We start from the raw sequence: 13032 nt of genomic DNA, 5'->3' as shown, positions 1-13032 counted from the left end.
GAATGGATTCAAAAACGGTAAAACTCAACTGTTTAACTCTAGGGGAGTTGGAAAATGAGCCTATTTTCAAAAATAGTGGCGTGTTCCTTTAATATAATTTTTTTTAATTTTGTTAATACATTTTGTTACATACCTGTATATTAAAAGTAAATGCTAAAATATAAAAAGAGATCTTTGTTTTGTCATTGTGGTTTTGAGGCATATTTAAATATGCAAAAATGTGAATAAGATTTTAAGCTATTGCAGATGGAACGATTTGCACAGAATAATGACTTTGGTTTGATCTGGTCCTCAAACAAAGCTGTTATATGGCTTTATAGAAGTCATATAGACTATTTTTGCAAGTCATATAGATACTTTTACAATTATTTTGAGTAATTTTTGGAACTTGCCAGGCCTCGTTACGATTCAAGTTCATTATATGGATTAGGGCTGTCAAAAAAAAAATGTTAATTTCGAATATTCGTCGAATTTAAAATAAAAATCCACATTCGAATGCAAAAACATTGCATTCGAATTTTAGGTGTGCGTTAAGGAGGCAACCTTATCAGTGGCGCACGAGATGGGATGGGATCTTGTTTACATCAAAACTGAAACCAAGCTGTTCACACAGAACACATATGTCACGCATTTTCTATAGGGACATCTATCACCGTTGCACTCGCATCTCGCACAAGGGAGCCGCATGTTTAGAAAGCCATGTAAAATTAATGCAAGTTGAACTTTGAAAAAAACATATATCGAGATTTTATGGTGGGTTTTTTTCCACATCCCAATGCATCTCATGTTTTTAAATGAAAAATGTACTCTGTGTGATTGGCTTTCCGCCCTTTGTATTAAACTATGCATACATACAAGATGCTGTTTTGTTTATAGTTGTTTAAGCAACTTAATTAATTATAATTGGTTTATAAACGTTATTTTAAACATTATGCACTTTTTTCCACAGATAGTCATGTTATCTTATGCTTTGAATAACCGTGCATTAGTAATATTTTGCTCATTGCGCCCTCTTGTGGCCTCAGAAGAGAAGCCAAAAGCTTTTCTTCACCCTAACTGAAATGATGCATTTTAAATTCAAATATAATTCAAATTTTGATAATATTTAAGTACAAAATTCGAATTTAGTTTTTCAGCCATTTTGACAGCCCTAATGTGGATGAGATGGGCAGGACAATCTGCAAAATATTTCTTAGTAAATGATAGCAGAATTCATTTTTTTTCCGTGAACTATTCCTTTAAACCTTTATATTTTATAGTGGGCGAGAGGGAAAATAACTAAGTGACAGAAAGAGACATAGATGGAAGGTGAGAAGTGTAGAGCTATAATTGCTGTGGTCTTGGGTCTGACCTGACCTGACCTTGCGCCAGAAGGAAACACAGTACGTGTAGAATCGAGCTGGTGACAGACCCTCTAATACTCTGTGCTAAAACATAGTTGTGTGTGAGTAATGTCCAATATTACTGGAGTGTCTATATGTCCATTAATTCCGGAGGTTGTTGACTCTATGTAAGGCAGAGAGAACCTAGTGGCTTTTCTCTAGCGACTCTAAAAGCAAAGTTTGCACACATCAACCTCTATCAAACACTCAGAGACCACAAATAGCCTGGAACCTCCAGCACACACACATAAACACACAGAAATAACACAGATCTGCTTCTTCCGCCAGGGAGAAAATTGGATTTTCGTGGATAAAGTAGTACATCATTTAGGGGTTGCTAGAGGAGGGTGGGTGACCCCCCTCTGCCACAGTCAGCTAACACCAAGAAAAACGTAACCATGATTAAGACAGACAACTCACAGTGGGTGCTGGCCAATTTCCCCTCCTTCACATCCAAAAGGATGGATGTAATATAAGTGGAGGTTGAGGAAATAATCAATACTTTGGAGTATTGTGATATGTTACTGTTCATGGAAAAAAAAATCTAAATTGTTAGAATCGTTTTTTCACATTTTATGTTACTAGAAAAAAATAAGATTGACCACCAGATAGAGCAAGGCTGTCAAAAGGCAAAATGTACTGTGGAGAGCATGTGAGTGGTGTGAATTTGATTTCAGTTTGTGTTTGATTGAACCAAATCACACATTTTTAGAAAGTTATTCTGTTTGTGTTTTACCCCTCCATCAAAAAGGGCTAATGGGCTAATTTTAGTGTATAAAAACCCTAAAACGTGTGTAGAAGTGTTATTGAAGTGATATTATGTTGATGTGGGTTTTCTAAGCATATTGCGTAGTTGTGTTTGGAGAGTGTATGTGCTTTGCCTATTAATTGTTTCATTTGTGATAATGTGAGGAAACATGCTTATTGAGGAATGAGCGTGAGAATGGCTGCTAATCAAACACAATGGAAAACCCATGAAATATTAATAACTGATTATATTGTAGTCAATGTATACTGCATTTTCTGTGACTTTTTGATTTTCTATGCATTTTTTGCTTTGTAAAATATAATCCATGTTCCATGATAACTTGTAGTTAGCTTTTTTGCCAAATCATTTATAGAGTTGAATACCTTAAGCAAGTTTAGTGTTTCCCTTTTCCCAGTATAACATGTTCTTCATATTTTAATGGTTTAATAAAACTTACATGAGTGGATGGATGGATAGATGGAAGGATGGGTGGGTGGGCGGATGGATGGATGTATGGATGGATGGATGGACGGGTGGATGTATGGATGGACGGATGGACGGACGGGTGAACGGGTGGATGGATGGGTGGATGGATAGATGGACGGGTGAACGGGTGGATGGGTGGATGGATGGATGCATGGCATATAGATGGGTAATGGATGATAATGGATAGATAGGTGGACAAATGGATGGATGGATAGATGCATAGATGGGTATTATAGATTAATAGATGGATAGATAAACAAATTGGATAGATGGAGGGATGATAGATGCATAGATGGGCAGAGAGATTAATAGATGGATAGACAGATAAATTGGATGGATGGATGGATGGATGGATGTACAGATGGATTGATGGGTAGACAGATGAAGATGAAGCAGTAGATGCATAGATGGTAGAAGGATGGATGGATGAACAGATGGACTGATAGATGGACAGATAGATGGAGTGGTAGATGCATGGATGGGTAGATGGATAGATGAATGGATGTATAAATTGATAGATGGACAGATAGTTAGATGGGTAGATGAATGAATGAAAGAAAGGATGGATGGACAGATAGGTAAGTAGGTGGACAGATGAATGGATGGATGCATGGATAAATGGCAGATAGACACGCTAGCATTGGTTTTGCACAGGCAAGCACAGCTCACATTTTCATCAGACAATGTATGTTTCTGATTATGTCATTATTTGCACATACTATAATATGTGCAATTCAATTCAAACATGCCTGATTTATTGCGCAGGCTTCCTCTCTACTCATTGATCAGCCTTTTTGTCTTTTTTAGACAAAAAGCTGAAGAATTGTGCCTCTCATGCTTCATTTCCTCATTTGCTTCCTCTCGTTCTTTCTCTCAACCCTGCCCTCCTGTCTCTGTTGCATGCTAACCAATAAAATTAAAGTTATGGTTGTTATAACACTGAATTTTTCATGCTTCATTACAATAATTGTTGACACGCAGGCTGTTTTCTCACCTGATTAGCATATCTGTACTAGCGCTTCTGACTGCCTATCAGCACGCAGCCTTTTCAGAAGTGCAAGGTTTGATAGGATGATTATAGGTTTCCATGGTTGCCTCAGTGATGATGTAATAAAGTCAATCAGCTTGTTTGCGGCTGTGGAGATGAAGCGCCCTCAGTGCATAGCACAAAATTATTCCGTTAACAGCGGTTGAGATGAGAGTAAATTACACCTCTCGTTGTGTTTCTCCTCCTCCTCTCACTTAATTTCCTCTCTCTGGACTGTGGAAATCACTAAGCACCGTGACCTCTATAAATAGATTCAAGTATTCAAATGTTTTTGATTACACTCTTTGTTAATTAAAGGTGATGTGATAATTTATATTATAAATAATTTAAATTAATTAATTTTGCATTCAATTTGATGATGATTATGATGATGTATAATTATTGATACACATACACTGCCGGTCAAAAGTTGGAATTATTAAGGATCATGTTCTGAAAGATCATGTGAAAATTCAGCTTTGCCATCACAGAAATAAATGACATTTTAAATTAAAATATATTCAAATAGAAAGCTTCTTTTAAACTGTAATATTTCATAATATTACTGTTTTCACTGTATTGTTCAGTGTTATTTTAGTGTCACTGCAATATTGTTCATTTTTATTAATGTTTTAAATCATTTTTTTTTTAAAGATTTTTAATTGTAATTTTAATTGAAGTTTTAGTAATTTTGTTGTGTGTGCTGTCATTTTTTTTAGTAGTTTTTGTTTTTATATATTCATTTTTATTTCATTTTTAGTTGTAGTTACTTTATTATATTAAGTTAAACTAAATTAAAATTATAAATATTTTTAGCAGCTGGCTGAAATAAATCGTTTTATTTTATTTCAGTTAAAATATATTTTATTTAAAATAAAGATTTTTTTAAAAATTGTTTGTTAATTTAAATTTTAGTTAACTATAATAACCCTGATTGCTCATCAAATAAATGCAGCCTTTATGAGCATAAGAGAAAAAAAATATTGCACTGTTAGTGCTATATCACTATTGTTATAAATATTACAAGGTAATATAAGTAATACTTTCAGAATTTACAAAATTATCTGTTCAGATAATATATACAGTTAGATAGGCAGTTAGGTGGAGCTATGGTGTTGGTCAGTGGTTGCTAAGCTGTGCTGGATGGTTGCTATCATATTTCTAGGCAGTGCAAGTGCATCTCTAAGCATAATAATCGGCCATAGAAAAAAAAAATGTTGACCACTAATCAGAATATTAGAACTATAAAAAACAAAAAGCAATTTGTCCAAGTCTTTTATTGACCGAGGCCATAACAAACAATCAATGAAATTCCATGCATTGTATGCAGGGGCGCCGTAAGGGGGGGGAAGGTTAGGAAGATTCTAAGGGCCTGACGTTGGAGGGGGGCCCACTGAGGGGGGAACGCGATTTCTACCGAGGGGAACGCGGAACACGATTTCTACCGAGGGGAACGTTAACACAATTTCCGAGGGGGACCTCCGCAACCCTCACCCAAACTCCCGGAACGCGATTGTGATTTCTACCAAGGGGTAGGCTACCCCCACACACCACACTAGAGCCCTGCATGGGCCTCAAATTTAGGCCCTAGCCCGGCACTAGCTGGCCCGAGACGCTCAGGCCCTAGCCCGGCCCGTTTCTGACAGCTTACCGGCCCGAGCCCGTCTTTTTTTCCCCCCCTTCTCCCAAAACAGCTTATAGTACTGTTTCAGCTATTAAAATAGTTCAGTTTTGTATTTAATGGCAAAGTGATTACATTTCGTTTTGTTTTTTTATTAAGTTAATTTCGAAAAACGTTTGGAGCATTTTTGGTTCGTTAAATATACGTTTTTGTTTTTTAAAGTAAGGACCAAGCGGCCAGCGGCAGACAGTAAGCCGATCAATTTAGCCTTCTCAAATCATCACGACTTGCCTAAAATAAAATCTAGCCTATAGATATAAAACAGTTCAAGCATATAACAATGTTTTAAATGTTAAACCTAGATAAATGTGCACTATAACCAATAGTTTGTGCGGAGAGTGGAAGCTGAAGCGCGCTTTGCAGGACATGGAGGCGCCAGCGCGATCACTTGTGTTTTTTTCAGTGGATAGCCTACGCCGTCATTTTTGCTCATAAAGGTATAAAAGTAATACACCATTCGTAACTGTAAAGAGTCTACATTTATTTGTGTGCACTCACAATATCAACAAAACGTTGTGCTTTTATAAAAGAAAGAAAAAAAACATGATGCGCTTTCTGCCGTCTCGTCTTGAACAGGAGCGCTTCACAAAAATGAACTGAAACTCAGCGAATACATGCCTCACAGACATGATAAGTATATCTATAGAAAGCTTTAAATTACTACTCAACGAAATGAAACAAATCAAAAAGTCTTTCATTATGATCAGTCATAATTCGTAAAGATGCACTTCTCTCTAAAGGCTCTGAGGAGATGGCGAGTCAGGATCGGCAACTTCATCCTTGTGACACCGACTCAGAAAACACTAGTTTATTAGTAAATAATTCAAATATCTCCTTACTATTTCCCCCTGACACATTTATGGTAATTACTTTTGCCAGTGCTTTGCGGCAGGCTTAAGCCTATTGCTTGCATTTGAACGCAGAACTATTCAGCTGCGCTGACGGCATGCACCATCCTGCTGCTGCGGGACAATAAACACCGTCGAGCTGCTCTTGACAGTCGCGGTAGCACGGTCTCGTGTTGTTTCTACTAGCTTTCCAATTTTTTTTCATCACTAATTGATGGATGTCTAAAATATAAAAATAAGGAGAAGCGTAAAACAGGCCAGAGGCCCGGCCGGCGCCTGAAATATGACGTGAAAATTGGCCCAAAAAAAGTCGGGCCTGGGCTGAAATGCAGACCCCCCGGGAGCCCGAGTGAATATGCTGTCCAAGGGGCCCAGAAACAGTAGCGGCTCCCCTGATTGTATGTTATTGCCTGTATTCCAGCCACCATTGTGTTGAATGAGCTGAACTGGACTGAAGCACTGGAAGACGTCTTTAAGAAAAACCGAGAAGAGGATCCAACGCTACTATGGCAGGTGTTCGGCAGCGCTACTGGATTAGCTCGCTATTACCCAGGTATAAGCTTGTAGTGTCTGTTTAATTCAGAACTCACATTTCAGTGCACATTACTATCAGAAACAAACACACACACACACACACACACACACACACACACACACATCCTCCCCTCTCTTTCCAAGACTCCACTGTCTCTAATTGGTAAACATAGCATGTAGTCCCAGCTCAAATTACACCAAATCTTCATAACAAATTATAATAACAAATATCTCAGCAGAGAGCTTATTGTATTCTTCTGAGATTTAATGATGACAGATGAGAAAAGTAATAAGGTGCTCAATTCATTTTCATTACTTTCAGATTTGTAATTGGTAAGGCTTTAGTAAAAAATGTTGCATATAAATAGTGTATTAGCCACCGTTGAACCTCTGTCCCTTTACGGCTTTATAAGAGTTTGAATTTCTCATATCTATCCTCATATTTTGCCAAACCTGTACGACTTACTTTCTTCTGCAGAACACAAAAGCTGAATTTTGGAAGAATATCCTGGTTATACTTTTTCATATAATGAAAGTGAGTAAAGACAGGGGCTGTCAAGCTTCAACAAGGAGCATCATAAAAGAGGTCCATATAACTTCTGAAGCCATACAAACACTTCACTTGTGTGAGGAGCAGATCAAAATTATTCACTGGAAAGCTGGATCATTGAACAATTGAACTGGAGAAAGCCAGATCATTGAACGAATCATTCAGACTGGATTTGTGAAACAGGTTGACTCAAAAGAATGATTAATTTACAAATATTTCTCTCATGAACTTTTATGAATGCAGCATGAAATGCAAATGGCAATATTTTCAGTGAACTCAAAGTATATTTTATATACTGTAATTAATTTACTAATTAATTAATTATTATTTTTTATTTAAGCAGCATTTCTGTTAATTGACCCTCCTTAGGATGACAGTAGAGGAGGGTCAATTAACAGAAATGCTGCTTAAATAAATAAATGTATTTATTTATATAAGTTTATATTGGACTTTTATTTGACACCTACATGTGATTCAGTTGTGTAAGGCACTATATTTTCTATTTTAATATTTTCATTGAAAAATTACTTTATTAGTTTGTTTCTCTATTTCAGACTCTGAATATAGTGCACAAATTGTATGGACCACTTTTATGTGTTTTTTTATAGTTTTTTTGTCATGTTGGTCCTCATTCATTTTTATTATATTGAGAGGAGGGCCTGGTATAGTCTTCAGAAATTCATCTTTTGTATTCCATAGAAGAAAAAAGTCATACGGGTTTGGAATGACATGGGTGATTTCTCATGTTTGAGTCAACTATTCCTTTAAGACTATAATATAATAAGATGTGGGCTCCCAACTATTGATTGTCTCCTTATAGATACGTATACGCCTATAAAATATTGATGTTCTTGTAAACTTCAATTCATTTTAGTCGGCAGAACATGGCCAAATCGCAGTGTCTCAGACTATCTGTCGGCACTTACAGCTGCAATCCACTCACTAAATGTCAAAACGTGGGATGCCATTTATGAAGAAACACGTCTTGTTAGATGTTCAGCTGTGATAGTCACAGATGAGCACCCTCATTTGCACCAGGTTATTTTCTCCGTTAAAGAGAAAAATCGAAGCTGAAATTCTACTGGGGCCCTTTTTTTTTCCACGTCGGCTCACTGCAGTCAATATAAACCATAAACCACCCCCCACCGGACACAGAAATAGGTTTCTAGCAAGGCTCGCTGATGTGCTCACGACAGAGATGTGACAAATCAGATGGAGTTTGGGATCAGGGGTCACTCATATTTCCATATCCTGTCTCTGTCCATTTAGCTTCCCCTTGGATGGATGCCAGGAAAACGCCCAGTAAAATCGACCTGTACGATGTGCGCCGGCGACCTTGGTACTAATGTGTATTTCTGTGTGTGCGCTTTGAATTCTTTTTCATTTGTTCCCTTTTTTCTTCAACCTTCATTTCTTTGTTCTCTCAGTTTAAAATTCTCCTTGAAAGAGATCCAGTGCATTTCTTTCTTTTTATCCAGGTATGTTCAAGGTGCCGCGTCGCCCAAGGACATGCTGATCCTTGTTGATGCGTGAGTATTAAGTGTATGTGCTTTTTAAATTATGAATATTATAAATCTTTTTATTATGTACTTAGTCTTAGATGCTGTGCCGCAGATATATATATATATATAGAGAGAGAGAGAGAGCGAGAGAGAGAGAGGGATGTTTGTGTAGATATATTAACATACTATTTATTTAAACATTGTTGTAATTGAGTGCTTTTATTAGGGCTTGAAGGCATAGTTCACCCAAAAATGAAAATTCTGTCATCTTTTGCTTACCATGCTGTTAAATAGTGACATAATTTTAATTTTTTTGTCAACTTCCACTTTAACTGCCATTGTGTTTGTATTGGTGTGTTGCAGGAGTGGAAGTGTATCTGGACTGACCCTTAAACTGATCCGAACCTCTGTCAGTGAAATGCTGGAGACACTTTCTGATGATGATTATGTCAATGTTGTCCATGTAAGTAGGATCACATGCTGTGTGCACACCGCAGATTTTTGATTCGACAACCGTAGGACTCATTCCGGTTTCTGCAATGGTTTACAAAGTAACATTGCATTTTCTCATTCTGCTTTTCACATACATTCCCATACTTTTCCGAGCAATTCTGTAACATTGTTTTGCAGCAGTAGTTTTTCTAGGATGAGTCGCTTTTGTTGTAATATTCCTAATTTGTAATTCATACTTTGGATAGCGCCCCTTTTTGAATCTGCTAAACGAGTAGCCTACATGTGAATCGCGATACTGGTAGCAACATTTTGGCATCTCGACACATTAAACACGCTCAAGTTCTGTTGACAAAGGTGTTGTTTTCTTTAAAGTTGTCAAAGGAATAGTTCACTCAAAAATAAAATGTACTCACTCTTATGCCATCCAAGATGTAGATGAGTTTGTTTCTTTATCAGAACAGATTTGGAGAAATGTAACATTACATCACTTGCTCACCAGTGGATCCTCTGCAGTGAATGGGTGCCGTCAGAATGAGAGTCCAAACAGCTGATAAAAACATCACAATAATCCACAAGTAATCCACACCACTCCAGTCCACCAATTAACATCTTGTAAAGCGAAACACTGTGTGTTTGTAATAAATATATCTGTCATTAAGACGTTTTTAACTTTAAACTGTTGCTTCCGGCTGTCCATAATATTGCTTTCTCCAGTGAAAAATTCTCGTCTGAATCAGGAGAGAAATATGCACAAATCAAGCATATTTACAAGAGAAAATAATCCAAAACAGTCCTAAACAAATATACTGGTGGATTTTGATGTGAGAGGACACATCACATTTACTGGAGGAAGCGTTATTATATAGATTATGGAGCTTTAACTTTAAATAAGTGATAGCTCTAATGATGGATTTGTTTCTTATAAACACACAGCTTTTCACTTCACAAAACATTAATTGATGGACTGGAGTCATGTGGTTTATTTGTGGATTACTGTGATGCTTTTATCAGCTGTTTGGACTCTAATTCTGACGGCACCCATTCACTGCAGAGGATTCAAAGGCAAGTGATGCAATGCAAATGTTCTCCAAATCTGTTCCGATGCAGAAACATTCTCATGTACATCATGGATGGTCTGAGAGTACTTTTTTTTTTTTGGTGGAATATTCCTTGAACAAATTGATAATTTGCTTACCCTCATATAGTTTAAAGCAGTGCAAATCTTCATTATTGGTTGAACTACTCCTTTAAGAAATAATGACCCCTACAACATACATGTCAGGTTTAGACATGAGCATCCTGTGAGCTTCTTTGGTCAGAGGACAATTTGAGAACAAAACTGGCAGCACCCGAGTAAAAGATCAGCTAGCCAAGATGGATTAGAGGCTCCTTCCAAGAGGAATGATATATAGCAATTTCCTCCCTCTTTCTCTGGCCTTCTCTTTCTCACTCAGCCTGATCTCTTCCCCTCACGTTGTCCAGCCATTTTCAATTCAGCACACAGAGCCCAGAAGCAGCCTTTTCATTAAGCGCCTGTTTTCAAGTGGCAAGCTGCAGTCAGATCCATATTTCATTACAACTCATCTGTCTCTCTCTCTCTCTCTTTCTCTGTCTCACACACACATACTGTTGTTGCATCACACAGCAACCTGCAACCCACAAGCTCTAGAAACTCCTCACTTTAAACTGAATTCCGAGTAACAATGTCTTGTTCCATTTTTACTGTACAGCTGCAGCTAAATACGCTTGTCACACTTTTCTGAGCGATTAATCCCATTCTGTACACACACAGTTTGTTATTTACACACATTTTTCTTTTTTATGGAAGTGACAAGCACTTTCTGCAACCCTCAAAACTTTGAGTAGTGAAATACAACTTTTATTAGATCCACATAGTTGCTAATGCAGTGAAGTTACACTTTTTTGGATACTGACAGCTCAACTGAAATGCATCTTTCTTGAAGAATGAACTTCACACTCATGATGGTCCAAACCTGAAGTGATTTTTTGAAGTGAATTACCTTGTCATAAAAGTAGTACATATGCTGTATTCCAAGTGTTATAGACATATGAGAAATGCAAGTTGAAAATCTTGACATCAGGCCTAGCTGATAAATGATTCATTTGAGTCATATCATTAAATAACTCTGATTCTTTCACATAATTGGATTTATTCACAAATCGCACTGATCTGTTTCTTGGACCGCTCACTTTAGGAGAAAAGTACTGTGAATAATAACTTGAAATATGTTTGTATGAATTCAAAAGACTTGGAATATAGTGCCTTTGCCGTATGGACCACTTTTATGATGCTTTTATGTTGCTTTTGTGTCCTTAAGCTTGAAAGTTTCAGTCCCCATTTCTTGTAACTGTTTGAAAAAGAATGAAAAAAAAAAGTCATACATGTTTGAAATGAACAATCACACTCTTTGTTTTTGTACTTGCCTCAAAAACCATGCTTGGTATCCCACATTTTTTAATCTTCAGTGAATAAAGTTTGATTTATTTATTGTTTTCACTTCTCAGAGGATTTTGAGGTTTTCTTGCATTGGAGAATCACTGTTCCGATAAAGGATTAGCTCTGTGAGATCTGTCAAATGGATTCGCTTCAGGGAACATATGCCAATATGCCAAGTAGTAGCGTTTTGTTATGTGTGTGTGAGCGTGCTTGGGTGTATTTGAGCATGAATGCATCAGTTGGATACCCAAAGATCAAATTTTGGAGTGTGTGTTTGTACAGATCAGTAGTTTGAGAGCATCTGTGGTACTGTAATTTAAATAAAAGGGCTTTGTGGGCATTGTGTTGGTTGAATTTATAAATCTATAATATGGTTGTGCTTTTATAGACTGTTGATCGCCACCAGTATAAATAACATATGCTATAAATATGGTAGCTATTTAGTTTATGAATGAGGAAAGTGAGGAGGATTATGATCAATAAACAGTTTTATGGCTTTAGCAATGCAAGACAAATAAAATATCTAATAATTTCAGTTGTAATTAAGCTGCCTTCATGAACATTTTATACATTTTGATTGATAAACAAAGCCAAACCCTTCTTTTGCAAGAGATATTATGCATTCCTGTCAAGTTACAGTGAAGAACAAGTCTTGGAATAAAAATATATTGTAATTAGGGATGTCAACGATTAATCGATGAATGCGAAAACAGTGATAAAAAGTGAATGACAATAAAATAAACCTGCGAAATTATGGGCTAGACGGTGAGGATTTAGGAAAAGAAACAATGCCTAAATATTATTGAATTTGTGGAAATTCGTGACCAACCGGCAAACCAGAACAAAGTCGTGTGAATGTAGGCTATATGGGCTTGAATGACATCCAAAAGCATGGTTGCGATGTAACATTTTCCAGCTAACCAATTATTCCTCTAACAAACAAAGCTTTTATACCACACTTGTCATAATCAGAGCTTATAATTGGTAAATAAATTATTGCTGGATTCAAAACAGCAATTAAAAGGCATTCTGATCGACACGGACAATACGTTTTCATGGAGCATTCAGTGGTGTCACTAAACCGTGATGCCACAATAAGAGCAACGTTCACAAGTTTCTGCATGGACCTAACTATAGTGCACAAGGTTTTCAAGCCCTGAAACAAAATGGGATGCTTTAAGGAAAATGTATAGCCTATGTAGCTAATTAATAGGCCTAAAATAAAAATAACACTTTTTTTCATAATATATATCTGACTTAAATAATTAAGCTACCAGATTTAAAACAGAAGTGTGGCGCTCCATAAACAAGTTCACGGAAAGGAAAGGATGACAACGCGCATTCTGTTTGTTTGCTTTATTTT

At 36.7% G+C, this 13032-nt stretch overlaps 1 protein-coding gene across 1 annotated transcript in view; it reads left to right on the top strand.

Annotated features, from left to right (window-relative positions):
• Window positions 1–13032, top strand: part of LOC107673139 (voltage-dependent calcium channel subunit alpha-2/delta-1-like) — a 127233-nt gene that overhangs the window by 55708 nt on the left and 58493 nt on the right. Inside the window, 4 exon segments of the mRNA XM_016466623.1 lie at window positions 6594–6725; window positions 8526–8595; window positions 8735–8785; window positions 9122–9221. Coding sequence (XP_016322109.1) covers window positions 6594–6725; window positions 8526–8595; window positions 8735–8785; window positions 9122–9221 — 353 coding nt within the window.

Source organism: Sinocyclocheilus anshuiensis, unplaced genomic scaffold (genome assembly GCF_001515605.1).
Source record: "Sinocyclocheilus anshuiensis isolate Anshui unplaced genomic scaffold, SAMN03320099.WGS_v1.1 scaffold304, whole genome shotgun sequence".
Classification (NCBI taxonomy): domain Eukaryota; kingdom Metazoa; phylum Chordata; class Actinopteri; order Cypriniformes; family Cyprinidae; genus Sinocyclocheilus; species Sinocyclocheilus anshuiensis.
Note: the sequence above shows the minus strand (reverse complement) of the source record. Positions and strands in the feature narration are given on the sequence as shown.